At 48.4% G+C, this 27232-nt stretch overlaps 1 protein-coding gene across 1 annotated transcript; it reads right to left on the bottom strand.

Moving 5' to 3' along the window:
* Positions 1–1255: 1255 nt before the first annotated feature.
* slc17a6a (solute carrier family 17 member 6a) lies at positions 1256–26211 on the bottom strand. Its single transcript, XM_088611542.1, has 12 exons — positions 25324–26211; positions 22468–22723; positions 21065–21183; positions 17326–17440; positions 12837–12924; positions 11976–12062; positions 11722–11864; positions 10825–10974; positions 8236–8368; positions 7397–7507; positions 4348–4475; positions 1256–3180 (listed from the first exon to the last, which is right to left on the bottom strand). Exons 1-12 carry the CDS (start codon positions 25404–25406, stop codon positions 2842–2844), a joined length of 1752 nt encoding a protein of 583 aa, XP_088467668.1. The 5' UTR covers positions 25407–26211; the 3' UTR covers positions 1256–2841.
* Positions 26212–27232: the final 1021 nt, after the last annotated feature.

Raw genomic sequence — 27232 nt, forward strand, 5'->3', positions numbered from 1 at the left:
TTAACAAAAGTAAAATTGAACACCGTTATGTCTGTCTCCGTCACAGCGCCATTTCAGGCTGTGGCCTGCTGGCTTTGCAGCTCTAGACTGCTTTCTGCTTGGGTCTGCCGGAGAGACTCTGTCCGCCCGGGCGCTGCAGGGCAGGGCAGGGGCGGGGCTGTGACTCCTTGGCGGTATGCGCTTCACGTTACTATTGATCGACCACGAAACGGAGGGTCTTCTTCACAATCGCCCAGTCCCAGAGGTCAGGCCATCGGCTCTCTGGCATTTTACCACATTCTCCAGAGCCCTGCAGAACAGCTCGTCCTCCTGTGCTCTGGCCACTAGCTCGCTCTGGGTTGCCATGGGCTCTCTGTGCCCCAGAGAGGGGGCATTGATTTGTGTTGAGAGCACAGGGGAGGGAGGGGGGGCTGCAGGACAGTGGTACACTGGTAGCTCTCCCGTCTCAGCTGGCTGCTGTACTGCGACACCTAGACTTGTTGCTGCCTTTGCCCTCCATGGTTTGAAAGATAACTGGGGCTAGTCTAATGACACCACACCAGATTGTCTTACTGCTGCAAATTGTCGACCATCTGATTACCCTTATATTCTATACCACACCCATCTGTGTACACCTAAATCCTATACTACACCCATCTGTGTACGCCTATATTCTATACCACACCCATCTGTGTACACCTAAATCCTATACCACACCCATCTGTGTACGCCTATATTCTATACCACACCCATCTGTGTACGCCTATATCCTATACCACACCCATCTGTGTACGCCTAAATCCTATACCACACCCATCTGTGTACGCCTATATCCTATACCACACCCATCTGTGTACGCCTATATCCTATACTACACCCATCTGTGTACGCCTATATCCTATACCACACCCATCTGTGTACGCCTATATCCTATACCACACCCATCTGTGTACGCCTAAATCCTATACCACACCCATCTGTGTACGCCTATATCCTATACCACACCCATCTGTGTACGCCTAAATCCTATACCACACCCATCTGTGTACGCCTAAATCCTATACCACACCCATCTGTGTACGCCTATATACTACACTACACCAAACCCAACCCACCTACCCCTATATTCTATACCATACCCATCTGTGTACCCCTATATTGCAGACCCTATATTCTACCTTTGTAGAATTGTTACGTGTGTTGTCCCACATACAATAACAAAGGAGTATTTTTGTATCTTATAAGTAAAAAAGGCAAAGGGAAGCCACTTCTTGAGTTTTTTTTACAAAAGGATATATAGAGCATTTTATTAACACTTTTTGACAGCAACAAACCTCTCCATTGAACACACCAAGATAAGCCATAGAACCACACGATCACTTCACTTCTGAGGCACAAAGCGAGAATGGGACCTTGAGTCATGTAGAAATGTAGAACATCTGTAGTAGCGCCATTATTATTTTTATTTTATTTATTTTTTTTAAAGTTAAACACCTTTGCAAACAACCCTTATATATTGCGACTCTAGAAAGGGGGTTTCAACCACTAACACGACACAGTTCAATCGAGAGAAAAGGAGACCGGAGAGCAAGCACGCCCCTCCGGATCACTCCACTGGGAACGGACAGGACAGCGACGAATGTTTGGACTGCGGGAAGAGGGAGTCGTCAGTGGTGGCCCCCCAATCTCATGCCAGGAGGTCAGTGTCCGACTCTCACCACGTCTCAGTTTTTTTTTTTTGTTTGTTTGAACATCACACGACTCCAGAACGAAACAAAACAAAACAAAACAAAAAACAGCTACAGTTAAATACTTCCGCGTTACACACAGGTGTTGGAGATGGGGGTGACGCCGGCGGCGCGGCTGTGCGCTTATTGCTCTGTACACAGACTGCGGCCCAAGTCCATCAGATACAGGATGAAGACGTGAGCCGGGGTCGGCGGCTAGCGACTCTCTCGGATGGCCCTCCCGTGGGGGGACCAGCCTAGACTCTCCGGGCTAGATGTCGCCTTTGGTTTATCGTGCGAACCTGCCGACTCGTCATTCGCGCAGGCTTCGGAGCCTGGCGTCCTCCAGACATCCACACCCCGGGACGGTGCCTTGAATCCCCCGTCTTATTGCTCCACAAGACTCAATCCGCAGCACAGGAGTCCTTGAAGCCTTCTTGTCCATTACAAAAATACGGCCCTTTTTTTTTTTTCGTCGATTTCGGGTTTGTGTTTTGTTCGTTTGTGTGCTCTTAAACCACAAAGGCAAGAATAACCCCCCCAGCGTGTCTAACGGAATTATCGGGATTTCGGGGGGGGAGGAGGAAAATAAATTCAATCTAGGTTAAAAAAAAACAAAACGAAAGGAAATATCGAGACTGCGACATCCAAATCAAAGCCAACACTTCGCTATCCAAACACTACAAAACATTTAAAACGGAGCAGGTACTGGTACTACAATGGTCAACTACGGTACGCACGGTTATTTTTGTCGATGTTACTACGATATCTGGCTCACGCGGAGCCAGTCATTTGCCCCAGTACAGTCCGGGTCTATAAATTATACATCCTAATTCTTCTACAGGTGGAGAAAGCTGGCGTAATGAGGTGAAAAATGTCACAATATTTTTTTTTTATACAGATTGCACTTCCAAATAAATTCATATATTCATGTATACATTTACAACCCGCCATGTTGAATCGTGTTTTACATCCTGTTTTTTCACGTTTTACACCACTATTTTTTCTTTAGTTTTGTTTTTTTTTTAAGTTTGTGCAAATGGACCACGATGAATTTTCTTTTTATTTTTTTTTGTCGTTTTTGTTTTTAAACTCACAGACACTACGCGACATATCCGCTGTTCGGCTTCTCCGCTTATGAATAGTCCCCCTCCTGCTTGTAGGCGTAGCTGCCCTGCTGCGTCTCCTCCTGCACGTACTCCTCCTTCTTTTCCCAGCTGCTGGGCCAGCCTCCGTTCAGCTGGGTGGTGGCTCCGTACGTCCTGGCCGGACCGAAGCTGCTGTAGCCCTGAGTGATGTCCCCGGTCTCCTCCGCCAGCTCGTCCTCGTGGATGAAACCGCACTTCTCGTCGCTGGTCTCCTCGGGGTCGGCCCAGGGCTGCTTCTCCCCCGAGGCGAAGAGCCCGTAGAAGATCACCCCGCCGTAGTGCACCAGCGCCGCGATCAAGAACACGTACTGCCACTCCTCGCGCGTCTGCGGGGGGGGCACAGGGAGTCACTCACCGTGGGCTCAGACTCACCCACCCCCCAAACAGAAGAATCGCCGGCCCCGTGTTGACCCGCTTGGTGATTGCAACCTTTATTGATCTGATCTAACCGATCCAACCCACTCTTAGGTGAAATTCCACTGGGTCTCCGCTGTAGTAAGCAGCTGGTTTCTAATGGTACAAACTGCTCACCAGTAGACATCTCCTAGTAATCTAAGCGTTCTAATATACTAAGGCCCTTTAAAATGGATGCTGTAATACATTTACTGGATACCGAGCTGACCTGTTTCTACTGGATGTTCTTTTTACAATCAGAGTGGCCTGGGTAGGAGGTCAGAGGTCATGCAGCGCTACCCAGCAGGCCTTGCGGTGGCTGACAACACACAACGGCATGCTGGGATTCCAGACCGGTTTTAAGAAAGTCTAATTGCAGTACCGCCAAAAAGGATTTTCATCTATCCTCATGACTGCTTTGTCTTCCCGGAAATATCTGAAGAAAGGAGCCTCTTCCAAGAAAGAAGCTTATTGAGACGAACCAGTCTTCGGTGCTAGCCTTAAAGAAGCTGGTTTAAGACGCCAGGAAACAGTTGCACTTTGGGATGCTTCCTTCCAACCAACCAGGTGGAATGTGTGCTTGGCTAAAAGGCAGTCGCAGCAGGAGTGTGTTACAAACTGACCTGCTGTCACTATTGTGACATATTGTATTGCTATAGCAGTGCGCATCAGCACACGCCATCAGAAATGGATTCTTGACTTTTGTGAAACGGACCCGTCCCAGCTACAACTTCAAAATGGTTAATGAGTATGTTGTTATATTGTATTATATTCTCCCAAGAGAAAATTTGAGCACAAAAAACGGTTCGTGAGCTAACTAGCAACTGACGACTGGTGTCACATAGATGCCAAGACAAAATGGTGGCGTCTATGGACCTCTTATCTGTACGGCACCCAGCTAAAGCACTAACTGACGAGCAGCATCTACTCCCAGTCCCCTCACCCTCCGAACAACACACCCAGATCCAGGGTACTCTGTCACAAGCTTCCGAATCCAAGACTGTGCTGAACAACCCCAAGACTGTTGGAACGACCCCCAAGACTGCTGCCCGAGAGCGCCCCCTGGGGGGGGCAGAATATAATGAGCCACGCCATGCTACCTTGTGCTTGGTCATGGCGCCCACGATCAACGGGCACACCATCCCCGACAGGGTGCCCACGCCGTTGGAGATGCCCATGAGGATGCTGGCGTACCGCGGCGCAATGTCCAGGTGGTTGACGTTGAAACCTGAGGACAGGGAGAGATGGGATCAGCAGGAATACCGGATGATGTGTTGCCGAGGAGAAACCACGACTGGACACTTCTGGCTTATCCCTCCCCGAAAACCACTGAAGGATACGGAACACCGTCATTTCTGAGGGCGGAAGTTTGAGTTGAGGTATTGAGAAAAACACGTTTCATGTTTTTTCCCCATTTTTAACGCTCCTAAGCATTATGGGAGCATAAAGGCACAAACGTCCAGGTTCAGAGACAGTTTCTTCCCACAAGCTGTCAGATTACTGAACTCTACCCCCACCACTGGATCACAATGATGTTCTTTTTTCTAAGATGTATGTTATCTAACTTATTGTTGCTGCTGCTGCAGTTCAATGTTTATGTTGTTGCTGTTTCCTTAATGTCTTTGTATTGGAGCATACATGCAAATGAGCACTTCATTGCACTTGTGCCTATGACAATAAACTGAACTGAACTGAACCGATCCTAAACACCTCCTCTTAAGGACGCTCCAGCCCTTCCCTGTTCTGTACTCATCCCCTGCACCTGCCTCCGGTTCCTGCACCCTGTCCTACAAGAGCCAGACGCTCACTCTGTTCCGGGCTCTGCACTGGTTCCTGTACCAGGCGAGTCCGGGACCTGGAGCGCCTGCTCCTGTCACGTTTAAAGTTCCTGTCCCTGTGCCGGTTCCGACCTGGTTCCTGTTTTAATCCCGTTTGTCTTGGATGGACCGCCCGGCTCTGGATTTTGCCTTGTCTCAGATTCCCTGTTGGACTCCCTTCTGGACAGTTTGCCTCGGCCACACCTCCCCCGAACACCAGCGCACCAGGGACACGCCCCATTTTCATTCCCGACTCCCGCCTGCTTTTTTCCCCGTGTTTTCCTCACTCGACCCCGGATTGTGTCGTCTGCATAGGGTCCCGAAAGAACGCCTCCGTTACAGAACTTCTGTAGGAATCAGTTTTATCTATGGCTGTGTCCCATCAGCCTAATTATTTCTAGAGCAAAAAATGCAGTCAGGTTACGGACTAGAAGCCGAGCACAGGCACCAGAAAGGCAGCTTCTTTGGCAGCTGGAAAGGAACGTTTTTTCTCCAGCAGAAACCTTTTGTGTCCCCCGTGTCCCTATGAGGAATGCTTTTCAATTATTAAAGGCTTTCGACAAAAAAAAAAAAACCCTCTGCCCTCCAGGTGTGCGCATTGAGCGAAAGCACTCTTCTCTCTGGGGTGTGAGAAATCGAACAGGCTGCAGCACAGAGGAGTACAGCCGCTCAGAGCTGAACCTGGGGCTCTCGCACGCTCTGGTCATTAGCGTATCTCTAATTGCTAACAGATGACCAGGAGGACGGTCCACTTCAAGATACGTCTGCTAATAAATCATGCTTATTGATCCAGTTTAACGCCCTGCGCAGCTCCAGGAGTGTGAGCAGACTTTCATTAATTTTCACTCCAGACATTAAGGCAGCTTGCCCTGGGATTTCACAAATTCATCAGCACTGTTTCCTCACAGTGCTCACTGTATTGTACCTTCTGCTTGGCTCTCCCATCCTTTGGAGCTCCATATTGCCAAGTCACATACCTTAAAATGCAAAGAGCAAGAAGGACATTTGACCACTTATAAATTACTTATAAAGTCACTGGAACTCTATTATCTCTTTTTCTGTCAATAATTTTCCTGAACTGGAAGTATTGTCTCAGTGGTATATCCCCACATGCAATCAACAGCCGCATACAGCCCTTCAGAGAAAATCCCATGCGTGCATTCAGTGCAAATGTCTTCGGTCCTTGCATCGTTTTTTTCTGCTTAGGCGTTTCAGCATGCAGCACACCAGGCATCAGTTCTGAAATCTCTGGGCTTGCAGACAGAGTGCTGGCAATCGTTATGCTAAAAAATAAAGACCCTCTGCAGGGTTCAAGTTGGTGACATCCCCACATGGTTGCAGGAAGTCCCCGATAGAAAATGTAACAAAAAACGCAAGTCCTTATGCTCAAAAAACCGATTGGCCGGCGAAAGGCAAAAACCGGGCTGGGACAGTTCAATCGAGGCAACAAATCCAATCGCAAAAGGCAGAGACGAGGTCAGAAACCAGCTAGAGTCCAGGAAGCAACAGTGAGATCAAAACCGAAAGAAGGAGGGTGTGCGCACTAGGGAGCTCCAAAGAGAATCCGAAATAGTAATAATAATAATAATAATAACTCCTTACACTTATATAACGCTTTTCTGGACCCTCCACTCAAAGCTCTTTAAAGGTAATGGGGTTCCCTCCACCCCCACCAGTGTGCAGCCCCACCTGGATGATGCGACGGCAGCCATAGTGCACCAGAACACTCACCACATATCAGCTATCAGTGGGGAGGAGAGCATGAAGCCAACTCATAGATGGGGATTATTAGGAGGCCATGATTGGTAAAGGGCAAATGGGAAATTTGGCCAGGACGCGAGGGTAACATCCCTACTCTTTTCGAGAAACATTTTTTAATGACCACAGAGAGTCAGGACCTCGGTTTTATGTCTCATCCGAAGGACGGCACCTGTGTCCCCGTCACTATACTGGGGCATTAGGACCCACACAGACCGCAGGGTGAACGCCCCCTACTGGCCCCACTAACACCACTTCCAGCAGGAACTTTAGTTTTTCCCAGGAGGTCTCCCATCCAGGTACTGACCAGGCTCACACCTGCTGAGCTCCAGTGGGGCTGCCAGTTGTGAGTTGCAGAGTGATATGGCTGCTGGCGATGGTAATTGATGGTATGGGAAAAGAGGAGGGTTGCAGTAGTGATGTAGTGATGGGAGTGAGAGGCGATGGGAAGATCAGTCGAGGCGTGAGCGTCTGTTTGAGTGGGTGCGCGTGGGAATGTGTGTGGAATGCGTGACACAGAGATACGCTCTCTTCCCGTGGGGGCTGGGGACAGCAGGGGCTCGTGGGAACTCACCTGATATGGCGAAGCCGCTGAAGCCCACAGCCAGGACCAGAAAGGAGATGGCCACTGCTTTACTGTGAGAGTAACCCACCACCAGCAGCAGTGTGGCCTCCATGCCGAACCCTGCAGCAGGCAAGCACACGACTCAGAATCCACGCGCATGGGGAGACGGCATCCTACAGTTTCGTTTCACCAATGGGAAAGCAAAGAGACCGCAGTCCTGCTTTGTCTGTGAGCAGCCTGGCTAAGGACGAGATATTCCCCATGGTACATCTGGGCAGTCCGGTCCTAGAGTTAAGGAGCTGTCTTTCCTCCCAAACCTGTGTTCTGCCTGTCATTGAAGCTGCACAATTATTATGCATTGTGTATGCTGTTTGTTTTTCACGGTACGTGGATCTCCTACCTTAGTCCTTTAATTCGTTCCATAACATGTGTGCACCTGAGTATATACAGTATACTCTACTGTATATATATTGTTTTCTTCTTCAAGAAGCTCCTAGATTACTGTTTATACTGTAACCCTGGAGGAGCAGTAAAGCATAGTGGATGAATCTCTGGACTCACAGCTCTGGATGGGTTGTGGGTTCGAGTCCCTGCTGCAGACACTGCTGTTGGACCTGGAGTGAGGTTCTCTACCCCAGCTGTAGGAGTGGGGGCCAGCAGAGCTGAGGGGAGCTAAGCTCTGCAATGGACAGGAGGGGACTCACATGTTCCCTAGAATGTTAAAGGCCATGGAAACCAGGATGAGCTGGGATGACCTCCTATTTTAACCCTGGACATATCTTCCGGGTTCGAAACTGAACGCCTTCTCGCCCTCTGCTTCGCCCTCCCCCTGGCCTGGAAGGCCTTACCTCCACAGTTCATGATTTTGCGGACCGTGGTGGTGGTGAGGATGTTCCTGCTGCGGAGGAAGTCCGCGATCTGCCCTCCGATGGGCACGATGATGGTCATGACCAGATGAGGGACGGCCGACAGCATGCCCACCTGGCCGAGAGAAAAGCCTGTTGACTGACCGTTCGGAGCGCCTTCTACCACAATCAGCTGAGAGGCCCTGAACACGCAGCGGTCAAGCACTGGAATCAATTGCACTGTGTCATTTTTAGTGCTGCTCCGCATACCATCTTATACCATACAAAAAAGATCAATCCGACGTAAAACTATAAAATGACTTGAACTCTAAATCCTAGTGATACAGTAAACAGCTTTCTTAGATGTTACGGTGCCGAAGGACTCCTGTTGCACAGTCAGTTTCAGTGAGATGGCACGAGGGGTCAAGCAGTCATAGTGCCCCTTGCCACACGCACGCACGCACGCACGCACGCACGCACGCACGCACGCACACATCCGCTATCCAGCTCGGCCTGTCTGCCCATCTCCCTGCCTCCCAGCCTCATGAGCGCGCTGTCTGTGCAGCCTGAGGTGCCCTCACTGCATGAAGCTCTCCATGGCCTCGCTCTCGCAGAGGAACAGAGGGATTCCTGTCCGTCTCGAGGACAAGGGATTTGAACAATAATCTTCCAAGTTCAGCTGTTGTAGTTCCTATGAACAGTTACGAACGACAGTAGGCCAGCAGACCCCTCAGACCCATAAGGTAGTTAGCAGCAAACTGATCTGGGGATCTCATCCAGCTGGTTCTTGGAAGAAGTCCCGCTGTCAGCTTCAATCGTGTGCACAGGGAGCTTCAAAAGCTGGGAACCTAATTCAGTGTTTTGCAAAACACCTGTGAAAAAACACTAATCATCTTATCTTATTATGGGTTCAAATCCTAGGTGTAGTACCCCTTAAATATAGCCTTTCAGATTGTTCCAGTGACATACCCTGTTGTATAAATTTCTACAAATACCTTTTGAGTGAGAGCTCAGTCTCATTAATTAAGAATTAGCAGTAGAGAGGAGTCTAGAAGGTGAATGTGGTTTTCACACAGAAAGTGTAAAAAGACACACAGATGGGCACAGCACAGCTCTAACCATCGTCAGAGCCTGAATTCCCATTAGGCCTGGAGGGAATTAAAGCAACAGGAGCTACCGTCTGCCTGAAAACACACACCAGCCTCCTTCCACTCGACTCCTTCCTGCCCAGAGCTCTGCTCTGCTAATCCCTCCCAGAGCAAAGCAAAAGATCAATCACTTGGCAAAAAGGAGGCGCAGGTACAAGATTAACATCTTCCTTTTGGCCTGGCTCCTCGCGTCACTGTAAGGGTTTGAGATATTTATGGAATTGTGTATCTCTGCATGCCTGTCATTACACATCATGGCACTGGAGAGACGTGGGCTTGATTACATTGAGGCCTGATGCAGATACAGTAAATCTTACTGCAGGTAATAATCAGATGGCAAGCCTAGGGAAGCACTGGGGTATCGCTTAACTGGAGGTGACCCATCCTCCTCCCACTTGAGCACTGCAGGCAGAGCGACAATAAATCCTGAGAGCCAGCTCCCTGGGACAAACACTGCATAAAAGTAGGGTGTTTGAATTGCACAGGAATATAACTGGGTTTCATTATTTCCCTGTGCCTTGGGGCTGCTTCTCCGCTGCCACCATCTGACACTGGTCCTAGAAGACCTGGACCCTGAGTGGTGTCCAGCAGGGACGGGGTCACAGAGGAGGACTGAGCGAAGCCTGGTGTCTCTGGACCTCCCAATCGACTCAAAGGTGCAACAGTATTGCCATTGCTAAAGAAACACCCAAGGCAGAATAAGGCCATAGACACGGTAATTCCGATAACAAAAGATTAAAGAGGAACTGCAACACTATTTTTATATTTCGGGGTTAGAAAGAATCAGCATTGATGAGCGCGTCTCAAACCATAATGAAAGAAATTGTGCACAGTAACTTGTAAAACCTCCAATTTACATCAGTAAATAGACTAAATTTCCAGGTTAGCACAGCGCCATATTGCTGTCATTGTCTGCGATTCAGAACCAGGCAACAAAATGTCCAGTGAGATGAAGCAGCCCTATTACACTTGAAACAAGCGGGCTTGTGAATGCATCTGTTTTAACCTTACAGAAATATTGCTCTCGACTTCAAGATGGTTTTGCAGCTAAATAGAACTTACTTGTTAACTCTGCATGCAGACCACGCTGGAACGTTTCTGCAGTGAGATGTCTGCTGCACAATTATGTACTTATTTGCTTGTGCATCACAGTTCGTCGGTCATGACCGGGACTAGAGGGCAGGAAGGGCTGCTTTATGTCATAGTGCGCCTCGCTCTCGTCCATGACAAGACCAGGGGTTTGTGACAATACGGTACTTTCACAAAGCTCACAATCTTGTGCTCAATTTGGAATTTGAACATGTTTTCTGTACCGTCAATGAATTTATTTTGTTACCGAGATTAATAACCGGTCTGACAAATTGGGACTGCAGTTCCCCTTTAATGATCCAAAACTGCTCATAATCACATGAGCTTGAATCTTCCCTGCTGGGCGGACTCTGACCTTGCTGATCTCGAACCCGAACACCTCTTCGAAGTAGGCAGGCTGGCTGATGAGCAGCAGGTAGAAAGTCCAGCTTCTACAGAAGTTGGCAACGATGATTGCATAGACTGGCATGGAGGTAAAGAACTTCTTCCAGGGGGTCTTGTATTTCTGGAGAAGGAGAAGAAAGTCAACAGCTATTTGCAGAATGACAACAGGGAGAAGCAAGTCAAACCACAGATTTCACTCAAACTACGTTCCTTTCCATTTCACAAGAGGACGACAAACGGGCAGAATACAAAAATATAATAAAGAAATACTAATATAACGGCACAGTTCGTTTGTGCAAAGCATTCAATTTAATTCAGGACAAGAGCAGAAGCCATGCACAAGCAGGGGTGCAGGGAATGCACACTGCTCATTCCGGCTGACATTCCTTCAATAGTCCATAGGAATTCCTAGCCATTAGGTTGCCATTTCTGCTATGACTGCCTCTGTCCACTGCCCTGGCTCAGCAGTGAGAGCACCAGCCGTGTATCAGAGAAGGAGACCACACTCCACCCGGTCCTGAGCAGGTGTCTACTGGAACAGCTGCCACATCAGCTCGATCTAGCGCGGAGCCAAACCGCTACGCCTAACGATGTTCAAATGAACTCGGCCGAAGAGTGAGAACATCCCACTGATGGATAGCAACCTTTCCCTGTCAGATCCCACACCCAGATGCCCCATCACTCAACCAATTAGCACTTGCGGATGAGCACCGTTCCTTTCCTTAACGACGGCCTCCGCACTATATTCCCATCCTCCCTCTGACCCGCTGAAGGACTCCGGGTCAGACGCCTCCTGCACTCTCATCTCAAGGCCACCTCTCGCCAGCAGGGGGAGCCGCTCTGCTGGGCAGCTCGTGGGCTCGCTCACCTCTGCGGGGCCCAGCAGCTTGGCACTCTCCCCGATGCTCTCCTCGATGTAGCTGCGCTCCTCGTCCGTGATGGTGGGGTGCACGGCGGGGCTCTCGTACGACACCAGAATCCAGAACATGTACCAGAACATCCCGAAACACCCTGCAGCGGCAGGCGGGGGGGAGAGACGCGTCAGGGGGAAACGGTGGGAACGGGACCGACAGAGGGCGGGGATAATTTACCGTGAACGTCCGAGCCGCCCGGCACACGTACCGTATACATAGAAGACCGAAGACCACCCGGAGTATTGCACTAAGATCCCGGCGAGGGGCATGGCTATAACGGCACCAGCGTAGGAGCCTGCAGGGAGACAGGAAGGGCTTGAGAACACGCTACTGCGCCCAGCAAAAGCCAAGAGCTTGAACATGGAGCGGGTCAAAGGTCAACTTCAGCCCAGGACGGAGCATGAGCTATTATTTGCATTATTAATTAATGCACTGATGCATTCAGTCAGGGTAACTTATACAGTATTTAGACCTATTTAAATCTAACGGGCTGCATTACTGAAGCAAGATCACTTTATTGGCCCTATACAATTTCTTGCATTAGGAATTTGTCTTTTCGCAGACCCCAGCTTGCTCTCCATGAGACACACAGACAGGGAGAGAAGCTGGGGGTCAGAGCGCAGGGTCAGCCATTGGAGCAGTTGGGGTGAAGGGCCTTGCTCAGGGGCCCAACGGAGTAGGATTCCTCTGCCGGCCGCGGGATTTGAACCGGCAACCTTCCAGCCACAGGCGCAACCACAACCTTCCAGTTGCAAGTCCAGCACCCTGACCAGTGCACCACACTGAGGCCCCCAGCTCACTGCCATTCACGGGGTTACCAGTCGGCCACACCGGGCTGCTGGGGCTGCCCTGGCACACCCTGCCGGGACGCACAGGGTTGGAGGTCGGGGAAGAGGTGGGAGGAATTGGGTCAGGCTGCTTCCAGCTGACCTCTGGGGTAAGGATTGACCATTCTCTTGGCCCTAAACGGACACCAGATCACACCCTCATAGGAGTCCAAATAAAATATCTGATGATTCCTGAAAAGGGTTGCATGCTCAGCGTCAATGATAATAAACGCATCTCTTACCACAGAAGGAGGTGGTGGCCAGTCTGCTTCTTTCCAGGGGTGGCGCCCATTTACTCCAGATCCCATGGCAGGCAGGGTACGTGACTCCCTGCACACAGAGTCATGCGTTAGCCTTGCTCACACTGTGAGATAGAAACACCCGATAGGTGGCAACGGCCCAGCAAGGGAGATCCACAAGACAGGATCCGGGCATTCATGTTGACCCGTTAACAGTTCACTCCACAGAATGCAATACAACTGAGAACAAACAGGTGAATAGGCTGGGAGGCTTTGTAAAGATGTACAAATAACAATAATAACTCCTTACACTTATATACTGCTTTTCTGGACCCTCCACTCCAGCTCTTTACAGGTCATGGGGATCCCCTCCACCCCCACCAGTGTGCAGCCCCACCTGGATGATGCTCCAGTCCTCTCACACACACCAGCTCTCAGTGGGGAGGAGAGCAGAGTGAGGAAGCCAGTTCAGAGATGGGGGTTATTAGGAGGCCATGACTGGTAAAGGCCAGGGGGAAATTTGGCCAAGACACCAGGGTAACACCCCTACTCTTCTCGAGAAAGTAGAGTGAGGACCTCAGTTTTACGTCTCATTTGAAGGATGGTGCCCTTTTACAGTATAGTGTCCCCGTCACTATACTGGGGCATCAGGACACACAGACCGCAGGGTGAGCGCCCCCTACTGGCCCCTGAACTGCTCTTCCAGCAGCAGCCTCAGCTTTCCCAGGAGTCTCCCATCCAGGTACTGACCAGGCTCACACTGCTGAGCTCCAGTGGGGCTACCAGGGATAGAGCTGCTGGCTATAACACAACGCATTCTATTGCAACTCTGTTCAGAGTGCTGTGCCTGTTCTGGGCAACAGTATTGGAAAAGAGGTCACTTTGAGTAAAAAGACATTAACGACAGTAAGAAGCTTCCTGAGGCAGAGACTTTATACAGTGAGCAGCCATTCTGTGGAGCAAACACTGAGAGCAAGACTGTCTTCATAGCTTAGTGACAAGACAGAGCAAAGAGCGTAGGTGATTAAGAAAACCACGTCTCAGGTCCCAGGCTACTCTGTAAAAACTAAGAATTGTCAGAAGTCACCAGGAAAACAAGCCTTTTTTGTATTTAATAGCTTCTTAATGGAGTTTATTTATTAGATCTTTCTCCTCATCTGACATTACATCCAAATTCACATGAATCCAGAAATGTCACATTTACGACCTTCAGCTAAAAAATGCCACATTTTGGTTTTCGAGCAGGAGTGTGACAAGACACTGTGGTTTTTGGAACGATTCCCGAAACCTTGATGCCCAGCCACTGCAATAAACAATTCTTTGTAACTCAAGGTTTGAATGAAGATTAATGAGTTCCCATCTAACGCACAGAGCATATTCAAACAGACGAGTGACTTATTAAGCGTGAAGAAAATTTCTGTTACACATTCATTAAACACTAATTGGTGCACGATCAACTATTGGTAGATACAAATTGCTAGGGCTTGCTAGGGGAGAATTCTAAAATCTATTGTTTAATTTACTGTAATTAACTCAAATGCCTGTGACGTAACATATTCATGTCACCAGCACAAGTCTACATCTATAAAATATGGATAGCACTGTGAGAAACTAAAACAGAATAATTAAATTCATCCTCTTAATTCTGTTACTCTTTCTCCCTCATTTTTGTCCCTTCAGAGCAAGTAACAGAAAAAGAATCGTCAGATTTTTTCACAACTTTGTGCTTTCAATTTCCAGAAGAGCATTTGTTTGTGTCTCGTGGATCGGCTGCACATGTGGAAGAAAATCGGGTTTCTGACAGACATCACAGGAAAAGACACTTACCAAGCTTTTTCGTAAGCATGCACGACGATAGACAACGGCACAAATGAGTGAATATTTTCAACAGTGCTTTAAAACGTTTGGGAAATGCAGGGGTTGGGGGCTGAGGCAGGCAGGCAGGGGAGAATTCAATTCAATGTATTTTTATAAAGCGCCTTTCACAACAAGGCTGCCCCAAGCCACTTGCGAGCAAGTGACCATACACTTTGTGAATAAGTGGAGTGAGGTGTTGCAGGTCTGTTTGATTTGATTCGATTTCAGGTGAAGCAATCTCTGTTGCTCAGAATCACCTGCATTCCCCATGGAGCTGCGCTGTGAAAATAAAAATCACGCAGGTAGTAATTAATATGGATGCCAGCTTTATCACATTAAAGATTTAGCGAGTGTCAGCAGTGACACCATCCTCTGCCACACAGAACGGATTTCTGTTCCAACCTGCTAGCGGTGATTGATTGCTCTGCAGACAACTTGCTCTGGCAGTATTGATTAATACGTCACATCGGGTGGTGTTGGGGGTGGGGGGTGTAGGGGGTGCTGTGCTCAGTCCTTTGTTTGCAAACCCCAAAAATTGTGAGACCTTGTGAACAACTGAGCAAAGGAAATAAATCTACTGTACAGTATGTGCCTCTGTCTTTATTTCCACCTGGACAGATGGAGGATTCTCAGATCCTGTACAGATGGAGAGTGGATGACACTGTTCTCACTGTCAGTAAGCTATCTGTTAAAATATTATTAAGGACATATATAAAAACATATGATATTGATTAGGCTCACCACTATGATGAGAATTGGGGTGTATTATTAATATCCAGTTGCTCTACAGTAGAGGTTGGGAATAATCCCAATATGTCACTTAGTAATGCTTGATAAATCTTTCATTTACATGTGTCATGAGATACCTCTGGTCTAGGAGGTCACCAAAAAATATTTGTTTTGCAGAAAGCCGCAGTGATGTGCATTTTCCATTGTGTTATTGATCAACATTTAATCCATGATTAGAAACGCTGGCTCCCCAGTAGGAAGTCGGGGAAGATCAGGGGAAATTAGTCTGCACAGAGGTTTCTAAGTTCCTGGGCAGGCAGGGTGGGACCTCTCCTGTATTAATTTGTCGCGTTGCCCTAGTTTTACACTTTTACAGAACAAGCCCATTCCCTGACGTCTCCCACATGGCGGTGAAAGCCTGCACAGCTGTATTTCCTTCTGGAACAACGGCACGCCGCCGGGACGCCCCCTGCAATAATGAGCCCCAGCTCAGCAGCTCAAGGACAAATCCCAGAAGGCACCTATAGCAACGGGACCTCCAATATAGTTGTAATAGCGCAGGAGTGGAGGTATAAGCAGTTATGACAGCGTCCATCATCCATCCATCCATGCCTGCGGGACTCCCTGCCAGTCAAGGGGAAGAATGAATCTACTCTGAGATCATGGGCATCTGTTCGGTCTGCATGTTCCTTGGTGCCCTCTACCCTCCCCTGGTGGCAGATGAGCTGAGAGGCAAGAGACTGGCTTTTCAAAATCCTGACAAAGGGAAGGCTGAGCTTTGCCACAGATCAGGGATCAGAGTTCAGGGCTCAGGGTTCAGGGATCATGAATCGTGAATCATGGATCAGGGTTCAGGGTTCAGGGTTCAGGGTTCAGGGTTCAGGGTTCAGGGATTGTGAATCGTGAAGCGTGAATCGTGTATCATGAATCAGGGTTCAGGGATCATGAATCAGGGATCGAGGTTCTGGGATTAGGCTCCAGGATTCAGGAATCAGGTTCAGGGATCAGGGAGAGCCAAGTGCAAATGGACTCGATGGTAAGTGAGGGAACACGGGGGAACGGCCACAGGATGGGTAACGATTTTCCTTCAAGAAATGAGGTTCCCGGTATCACCTCTAAAAAAAGCAGGTGGGGCAGAAAGATCCCTACGTGTGTGTGCCACTCCTGACACACAGCGACGGGCAGCAGGGAGAGAGGGAGAATGACTTCCGCTGTGTCAGGGGACACGTCCCAGAGGGATCTTCCCTACGGCATGAATAGCAAGGCTCTACACATGTTAATGTCAGCAGCTCCGCAACGCACTTCACCCAGACGGCGACTGTGAAGACTGTGTCCTGTACAATGACAGTGACGGGTTCAAACCTCCACATCAGTGGCAGTGCAGATCCGTTAGGAGGCCACAGCTTTGCCAGCAGAGATGTCCCAGATCTTCATCATCATCATCATCATCATCATCATCATCAGCACATTGCATCACTTTCAATAACCACTAATCCAATTCGGCTAAAATCCAAAGAATTTCCTCAGGCGAGATGAATCCGCCTGTGGCAGGAGTAGGCTTGTTCTGTAGCTTGGAGCAGCTCTCCTTCACAGACATGAAAGATTTGGGCCAACGCCCGCAGCCTAACACTTCTTCTTGAGCTGCATTGTGACCTGTGAGCTGTGACACCAGCCAGAGACACAGGGGGCCGCACCCACCGGTCTGAAACTGTACACGGGCGGCATATCAGAGAGGGACCAAGACCCAAGACACACAGGAACCCCGAGGAAACTCTCAGAACGAGTCGGGGTGAAATCACACGACCTGCCACTGAGCGTCTCTAAGTAAGTGGCAACACAGTTCAGAGCACCCCGAGATGAACTGAGCCAGTCACGGCTCCAACCTCCCCCCCCGCCCCGGCCTCACCTCCACGAGCCCCTGCAGTATCCTGACGAAGATGACGCAGCCGTAGTGCACCCGCGCGGCGGAGGGGATGAGCATGTTGAGGGTGGAGGTGAGGAGGATCGCGGCGCCGAACACCCTGGAACGGGAACAGGCTCGTGAGCTACCGTGGCCAGTGACACCCCAACAGCTCCTGACACCCCAACAGCTCCTGACACCCCCGCTCCCCACCAGTGGGGCCTTTTTTTATCTTAAACGCGCTCCCCTTTGGCAGGAGTAACGCGCGTTTCGTTATTTCGTTAGGGTCTCGCTAGGGTTAAAAATACAAAACAAACTCAGAAGTACTCAGCGCAAATTAAGCCGCTTCCGCACAATACAGATTTTAACGCCTGATTTAATTTTTCGAGGGCGTTTCGGTGCTTCCAATAAATATTCCGTACTTCGCGTAGATGTTTTCCAACGAATACATCCACAAAGATATTCATACACCCGAGTATGAAATAATTATAAATCTTATATTAAAAATAAATATTCCCCATGTCGCATGCCTACGCACCTATGCCACTGGCCAGCCAGATGCGAACCGCATTCATTCACAGTTTGTGTAGCGCGTTACTCGGATAACTGGATAATTTTTCACTTTTCAGCTCGGAATCGCGAACACGCCGCGTCTGAGAAGGTGTTTTGCTTTAAAAGCACGATCTGAGTGACAGAAGAAAATCTGTTTTTGTTGCTTTCCAAAAATAAATTAAGACACCCAGATGTTAAAGGGTGTTAATTCGATGGAAGCGCACAATAACACATAATTAATAATAAATAACGATGCCCTTTATCTATTTAGAATTAATTGTGTCAAATTGTGACAAATGATCGAAATTGAATGGCGTGCCGGCATCTCCAAGTTACATCTTACTATGTTAAAGTTTATATATGCATATATTTAAAATCTTTCTTTGTCGTCTCCTAAAAAAATACACCCTGAGCTATAGGCGCCTTTGAAATGCCCTCCAGGCAAAAACGAAGACAAATGTTCGGTTTCGCGGCGCGAACTTGAAATAATGTTTATACATGGGGAAAACAATCGACCCCGTAGTTAATAAATGTTCCAACGAAAACGAAATGCGGAAGGCGTTTCGAAATCGTTTCGAAATGTTCGCACCGTGAGAAGTAAGCCGCGGTTATCGACAGGGAGCAATCGGAGAAAAAGTGATCGGAACCGAAACGCGCCCTCTCCGCGAGCATCTAAAAGCGCCTCTCTCCCGAAGGCGAACCTCATCGTTAAATTCAAGACTAGAAATAAATAACAGCCGTGTTATTAGAGAAATACCCGGAACCAGGCAGGGTTTTTATTCAAATGATAAATACGTGGACAGCGCGACTGTTTTCATTTGAGTTACAGTACATTTCCAATTCCGTTGTCGTTAAAATAGGGAAATCATACTTTATGTACCATATAACATTATTATTATTAGTAGTAGTAGTAATAATAATAAAATAATAATAATGGAAACGATACAATAATTCCAGTCATGCAAAGGTCTAAAGATCGTTAAAAGTAAAAAACAATTCTGTTATAAGAAGTGAAAACGATTATAAGCGGACAAACCCGGAAGACCGGGGTGGGCGACGGAGTCTGTTTTTTTGACGAGGTTTCCCTAATGAATTACGTATGACACGAATGACACGACCTCTTGGATCTTCCATTCAGGTTGGGGTCGCCCCCGCCCTCCCCGCACACAGGCGCGCGGCCCCGGTCGCGCTGGAGCGCGCCTCAGTCCGAGCTCCGGAGGCGCCCGCGCGGGGCTTGATCGACAAGATCAACGCGCCTGATCAAGCGTGATCGACACTTCAGGGATCATCGTTGGGTTCGGCTTCTAACAGCGCGATGCTGCTCTTTCTCATTTATTAAAATAATACCATTCAATTATTGCCTTATAATAATAATGCGTTTAAAATGACAAAATTACATGTCATTTGAGGCTTATACGAATCACGTTAAATCAAATAATCATAAAGCTGCTCTAAGAGTAGTAGTTTCTGCTGCCAGGATTACATTCAGCAGAAAAAGTCCTTGCTGAAAGAATATAAAATCAAGGACACATGCGCACCTGCGCTACAGAAAAATCTGAAAATAGAAGTCATCGCGATACAGTGCTATCAATCCTTGTGTCAGAAGGGAGTCTCTCTGTTTTGTTGCTCTTTAAACAGAATTAAAAACCAAATGTCGGCGCCGGCAGCCAGGGCCTCCGTGTTCCGAGCGCGGCGGCCGCGCAAATCGGTTTAGACACAGAGGCGCCGACAGCCGGTCTGCGATCAGCGATCAGCATAAAAACGCTTACACAAGCGGCACGTTTGTAATATTCTTAAACTCTCTGCCCGTCAACGGCGGCACAGAGCGCTACAATAATAATAATAATAATAATAATAATAATAATAATAATAATAATAATAATAATAATAATAAGTAGTTGAAGTAGGGAGCTGTGTCATCATGCGCAGGCTGCAAAGGAACAAGTACAAGGTTTATTCCTGCTGAAAAGAGAAGAAAACAACGTTTCGGCTGTGGAGCCTCTTTCGGGTGTGTGTGTAATAATAATAATAATAATAATAATAATAGTTACACGAAACGGCTAGTTTGTAATATTTTTTAACACAGTTCGCTCTAATCTGAAAATAGTTACAATTAATCCGACTACAGGGACAACGTTTACGAACGCAGTAAAAAGATTCTCTCTCTGTCTCTTCAGATGAACTAGAGCCGGTGTGTCCCGGCCGCGGCCCGGAGATCGCACAGGCTCTAGGACCCGGCTCGGCGGCGGGCCCCTCCTGGGGTCTCATTAACAGGTGGAGCAAAACCCCTCCGGGTGCTGAAGCTCGCGCCTCCAGCTGCACGCTCTTGCTCATTAAAGCCGCGCGAGGCTCTGCCACGGGCCGCCGGGGATCACCGCGAGACCCGGGCGACCGGGGTCCCACCGCGAGACCCGGGCCAAAATAAAACCTCCCCCCCCCCCCTCGCTTTCCTTTCACTGTTCAATCGAAAAGCGCGGAAGAGGAACTATCAATCTCCACGGGGTTACTTTGTGACACGAATATGCACGTACGGGTATTTCAAAGAAAATGTAAATTTTAAAAAGATCCGCAAATCAAAATGGAACAGAAATTTAAAAAACGATTATTTAAGGTAAGACTATTCAAATCACTCAAATATAGAGAATAATTATTAACTATACTAAACAAATAGTTATCCACTATATTTATTATATCTGAAAAAGGCTCCACGGCCGAAACGTTGTGTTTTCTCTCTTCTTTTTTTCAGCATGGAATAAACCTATGACTTGTTCCTTTGCAGCCTACGCATGCTGACGCAGCTACCCACCTGAACTATTTATTATATTATAAAATATATGTATTTATACGGTATACATACGGTATATATATACGGTATATTTATAATCTATTCAATATATATTAACTATAATTATTCATTATATTATATATAAACAAATGTAAAGATGTTAATACAATATCGAAAAATATAATCGAAATGAATCTACTACTAACTTCACGGCCGATCAGCCGCAGTCTCTGTATAAGACTCAGATTTTGCCGTTTGGAGAAATTTCTGCCTGGACAACCCGTCTCGCGCGCAATGACGTCACGGCTCGCCCTGACGCCGCATCACCTTGCGCCCGCGCGCTCGGGAGGGCGGGGCGAGAGCTCACCTGCCGCTTCCGGCCGGAGGTGTATTTGCAGAATGAGTTACCTGTTAGCTGCCAGTCTGGACGATATATACCCTCCCGGGATCTGAGTCACTATGTAGCCCCAGAAGAAGGAGCCATGGATCATGCCCACTGTCTCCGGGTCCCAGTTGAACTTCGCTTTCTGGGAGAAAGAAAACAGGAACGCCAGTTAGCAAAAACGCAAATATGTGAACAGTTCCTTCATTTCGTGGACGATTGAATTAAACATTGAACGAAACATCCATATTAAAGCACAAATTATACTAATATTCTAGTTAATTATCAAGAACTAAAGGAATACTACATCCTGTAAAGCGCTTCGAGAAGCCACCTTTAAAGACGCTTTATAAAATAAAGTTTATTATTATTACTACTGATATTGATGATGAGCAATTATAGATTATTATACAAATGATAATAACGATCGGGTATAGACGTTTTTTTCCATTGAGCTTCAGCAGAAAATATTGCCGTGTAATCTTTGTCTAAATAGTTTATTGGCTCCGTTCGTTTCTCTGTTTTCGTTTAGTTTATAAAACTGTGCAGCGTCGGGTCGAATTTTCATCTTAGGTATATTTTTCTAGAATTATTTGTTAAGATGAAAAGTACAATTCCCCGGCGAGAACAGAGGCGGAAAACTGCAGCTCGTTTTAACAATAATAGTGATAGTAAAAATAATAATAATAATACGTTTAAAATGACAAAATTGTATTTTAGTTCACGTTTAAAGGTAATGCGGATCCGAATAATGTGAAAACGTCTTTTAAAGATTAAAATTACTCTGCAAGTCATTTGACATCGCACGTGTTACACGCTCCTCCAACTCTCGAGACTCCCCCCCCTTCCCAAAGAGCTCGTGACAGTCTCAAGGTCATCGCAGCACCTGCGCGAGCCGCAGCGCTGCACGAGGCGGCCTGATTCTGTCTGTGCCGCAGAAACCCTTCCCACGGCGGCGGGGTCGAGGGAGGTTAAGGCCACCACCACATTAACGATGTGTTAATTGGTCAGGTCCGTGACACGTGCCCGTCCAGAGCCCCGGTGGTCTAGGGTCAGGGGTCAGGGCCCCCGCCGGACCTCTGAACACTTTTAAGTTGAAGAACAATCTCGTACGAATTCAGCTGAGCAGAGTTCTCTGCTGGAGAGAAACCCGGCCGGTGTTGGGTGTTCCCCTGCTCTGGCGGGTACATTGTGGACTTTAGGGTACATTAGGGTACACTGGGGACTTTAGGGTATATTCGGGTACATTGGGGACATTAGGGTACATTGTGGACTTTAGGGTACATTAGGGTACACTGGGGACTTTAGGGTATATTCGGGTACATTGGGGACTTTAGGGTATATTCGGGTACATTCGGGTCTATTCGGGCTCATTCGGGTACATGTGCAGGGTAGTAGGGGCTGTTGGGAAGCACCGGGCAATACGGACCTCCGTGATGATGATCTTGCCGCCCTGGTGGACCGTGCTGTTGTTGACCATGCCCACGATGGCCACGCCCAGGTTGCAGCGGATGCCGAAGGAGATGCAGAAGCCCAGGCCGCTCATGATGGCGATGATGTAGCGGCGGGGCAGCCCGAAGCACGTGCAGTCGCACAGGGGCGGCTTCTTCTCTCTGGTCTCCAGGGGCCGGCCGTCCTCCGTCAGCTCGATCACCTCGCCCGTCTTCTGCCTCTTCTCCAGCACCCTGCGCGCCAGAGGCGGACACCGTCACAGCGCCGGCTTCACCGGGCCCGACCCGCGGGCTAACGGGCCGGCCCCCGCGCCGCGATATTTCTTTAGCAACATGAAAAACAAATTCCACGAGTGGACAGGACCCGATGCCGGCGGGGTTGGGGTCACCGACGATCAACCTGTGGGAGTGGGTTCACGCTGCGATACGCACAAAGCAGGTTTTAAACACAACCGCAGAACAGACCACGCGTGGCTCGGCCCCCCTAAAAGAACGGGTTAAGTTCCTCGGTGTGTGTGTGTGTGTGTGTTTTGTGCAATACAGTAAAATGTGCATTCAAACTAGAAATATTTGATTACTGGGACCCTCCCCGAGGGATTGCGTCCGGGAGGCGGTGAACGCAGCGAACGGACGCTGAAATCAGACGAGAATTCAATTGCAATAGATTTTGTATTAAAAGCTCAAATGATTTTGAAACGGTAGATAGAACCGGAGACGGAAACCGGGGGAATTACAATCGAACGCCGAGGGTGTCGAGGGGCTTGATTGAGCCCCGCCAAGAGGGGGCGCCGTGGTGCCAGGCTCCTGGAGGAGCAGGTCTGTGCCCGACAGGTGCCGGTGCAGACTGGTTGTCGCAGACTTGCCGGTTCGAGATTTGTTCTATTTCAAAAGTCGGGCTTAGATTTCGTGCATTTCCTTCGCGTCGTCGTCGACGAAAACAATTACATTTGAACGAAAAAATCCCAGTATCTGAGCCCTTCCTATGAGTGTCCATACCTGTATTATTGAATAATAATAATCTGAATAATAATAACTCAGTATATCCTGTCCAGTGAGATGGAAATGCACCGCAGTGCAGTATCTCGTTTCCAGCAAACCTGGGCCTCTTGATTTTTCAACACAGGTACACAGATCGAAAGACAAAGGGGAAATATCGGGCTCTGCTACCCTTCTCCCGTCCAAAAACACAGGATGAATTAAGGGCGAGTGAAGCTGGATTCCGGGAATGCTAAAAACGCTGTAGACACCTCAACATCTGCTTGGTGACTGTGTTTTATTGCAGGGGTCACTGGGTTCTCTGCAATTCCAAATCAACGAGAAAATACATTTCCAGATGAGCTAATACATAAGAAAGTGATCGAAATTATGGAGAGAATGATATTTTCTCAGAATGCGCCGTAATAATGATATATAATATATATAACATAATTAGCCAACAACATAAAAAGCACGACGAACATCTTTTCATTTTCATTCGTTTCGATTCTACATTTTTGAAACAGAAACGAACGATTTGGAATAATAATAAGAAGAGGGGGTTTAATATACGTATTAGCTCGATTCGTTAATAATCAAATTTTAAAAATACGTTTCGTTATTCAGAAAGCACTCCATCCTTATTTGAAAATGGAGTAGAAAAACCTCACGTAACAGAAGGAGAATCTCCGTTTCAAACCGCAGATAGAAGTCACCTCAAATTAACAATATGCAAAAGGCAACGGATTCGAAAATCTTAATATCTGAATGGAAACACCGCTAGTTCTCCAGACGTGTTTAACGGCTGTAGTAATGTAGATACACAATACCCCATTCAGAAAGAGCCCTGGTTTTGTGTTTAAATTAATTTATTATTGAAGAGAGACATTTGCTGTCCAGTGGCGAGGATTCAGTAAAGGAGGAGAAGGGAAATGCACCCAAGTTTGACTCGCAACACGCCGCGGTGTAACGGAATGTCTGTGCAAATCGCCGTCACCGTTTCGAAAACACGAAATGTTGGGTTTTTTTTTATTATTAATCATCAATAAAAAAAACGAATTGTTAAAAAAAATATTCATAATTTCATGTAAAAACGTTGCGATTTAAAAAAAAGAAAAACCCAACAATTTGACGGATTTTAGGCCAATAGAGCACAACGACTCGTCTCTCGCTTGGCTTTCGGTTCGGGGCGGAAAATATTTACTACAAGCTGTAACAACAGAGTGCGACATTTAATATCAACAGCAATCGATCTGCGTTCAGATGAAGAATAAATAATGTAAAATAAAGCCTTGGTCTCCGCAGCGTCGAATCACTTTTCTCCCATGAATTATTTAAGCGTCAGACGGCTGTTTCTTCGAAAACGGAAGACCGCGCTGGGAGAACTGTGTGATCGAACACGTCCCAGGGCTACAGAAAAACCTGTTCCCGTTGATCATTCTTGCCGCCCGAGATTCTGCTTTATTTCACACAATTGCCTTTTTTTACCGACTCTAAACGGAATCGAAATTTTGGTTTTTAAAACCGGTTCCACGGTCAGGTTTTTTTTTTTCCATGAGATCTGCGCTCCAGGCGCTTCAAGTCTCGGCGTCAAACGGCAGACGGACCCGTGTTGGGGTTTGCTCGATTTTCCGAGGACGCTACCAGACTCAGAATCAAACCGCCGAATACCCGACCCGTAAGGCATTCAAAATCGCCTTCGAAAAGGAAGAGAGAGAGAGAGAGAACAAAAAAATAAAATCTTTTTGCATCAACTTCGCCGAGACAAACACGCGGGACCCCCAGCCAGCCGGACGCCAGCCCTACAGCCCACGCCCCCCCGAGTCCGCAGACCAGCCGGGCCGGCGGTCGGGTCTTACCTGTACAGATGTCCGAGCGACTTCACCGCCACCGTCTTCACCCGCTCTTTCCCGGCGAGCACCGTCTCCTTCACGGTATCCATATCCACAAGATGTTTGTCCCGGCAGCCTTGATTTTTATTGTTGCGGAAGAATCATATTAGGAGGAAATATGACCGCACATACTGCTAAGATTCGTTGATTTTTTTGGGGGGGAGGTAAATTTATATTTCCTTGTTTTTTTTCCCTTCAAAAATAATAAAACACCAGCTTCGGTTCCCCCAAAGTTTCCCCTCGCCGCCCCCCAACAACAACACAAAAAGACACACACACCAGAGAGAGCTGTAAAACGCCTACATAGGCGAAGACGCGAGGCTCGTCTGACGGCGCCTTCGCTCCGAATTACAAAGTCTTGAGCGCTTCGCTCGCCTCTCTCGCACTGAGCGCGGAAGGTGCCATCGCCTGGAGTCTCCGTTTTTTAAAAAAAATCTTTATCGAAAGTGAAGAGAACCCCCCCTTTAACAATCTGAGGTTCATTCACTGGGGGGGCTGAAAAAAATTAACCAAAACAAAATATGTGGTGTAGAAAAACGAGAAGATCGCCTAAATGCCCCCCCTAAAAAAAATCCAAAATTAAAAAAAACAAGAATCCAAATTTTTAAAGAGAGGGGGAAAAAGAGAGAGAGAGTGAGACCCCTCTTCAGGTGGACCTGCAGCGCGAGCGAGCCCGACACGCGCGCCCTGGGGCGGTCCCCTCGCGTGTTGTTACCGGCTCCGGGTCAGAGCGGATCCATTCGGGCAGCAGGTCCGGAACGCGCGTGTTCAGCACCAAGGACAGAGCCGGCAGGCGGGGTGGTCTGTCTGCGCTCCCGGACCGCCGCTCCAGCTGCTCCGACAGCGCGCTACGCGTTAGAGGCGGGGAGGGAGAGCGGAGGGGCGGGCGGGCGGGGGGGGTTGGAGGATGTTGTAAGAGGTGTGTGAGGAGGGTGGTTTTCGGGGGGGGGGGGTTGAGAGAGAGAGGTCAATGTCTTCATTTTTATTGTAACAAGCCGACCCCGGCCCGGGACCTGAACACGCCGTACAAAATGACCGTATTCTGGAAAAACTGGGGTCTGGTTGGTTTGCAACTTTACTTTGTACAGACTGGGGAGAAGGGACGGACGGACGGACGGACGGACAGTTGTGGGGGGGGGGTGATCGAGTGTTCAGATCAAAAGCGCCGCCGGGTCCCCTCCGTGCTCGGGGCCGGCGCTGCTATGGAAACCGGAGGCTCGTCCCCAGAGCAGGACTTTATTAAAAATTGACGAGTTGCTTCCATTTCTGCCTCTCTCCCTCCCTCTCCCCTGCTCGCACAGGCCCGGCTTGGAGGCAAATACGTCAGATTCTGGCGACGCCTCGTTGGGAAGGATGGATCACGCAACCTGCCCTACTTTCTTAACTCCATTCTCGTTCTTCTGGGCGCCCCTTGCAAGACAAGAAGCAGGATTCTTCCCCCTTCTCTCCACTCGCGATACAAACTCCCCTAAAAGAGGGATCCGAGCTCTCAGTTCTGACACGCTATTCAGCCGGACGCCACACCCCAGCTCCGACGCGAACTCCTCAATACTCTCAGCACCCGCAGCAATATTTTCGCACTGCCTGCCGAATAAAACAGCGCCCCGCACGCCGCTCTCCACAGCGCTGAGGATTGTGAAGTTTGAGGCCATTACGCGGGTGTGCTATTTGCGCGCTGCATTCGCTCTTTGAAGAAAATAATCAATAGGAGAGGCTTTCTACGGCTTAACGGAGCGGCCCCGGCAACAGGCGAGCTTTTATGCACTGGAGGTACTTCAGCAGGAGGGCGTCTCGTACATTAGTGCAGCGGGCTAATGGAGGAGAGATGTCCAGCTCTTTCTCGGCTGCGCTTTGACAATGTCGCCCCCTGGCGGCC

This window comes from Lepisosteus platostomus, chromosome 18 (genome assembly GCF_059453375.1).
Source record: "Lepisosteus platostomus isolate fLepPlt1 chromosome 18, fLepPlt1.hap1, whole genome shotgun sequence".
NCBI classification, from domain to species: Eukaryota; Metazoa; Chordata; class Actinopteri; order Semionotiformes; family Lepisosteidae; genus Lepisosteus; species Lepisosteus platostomus.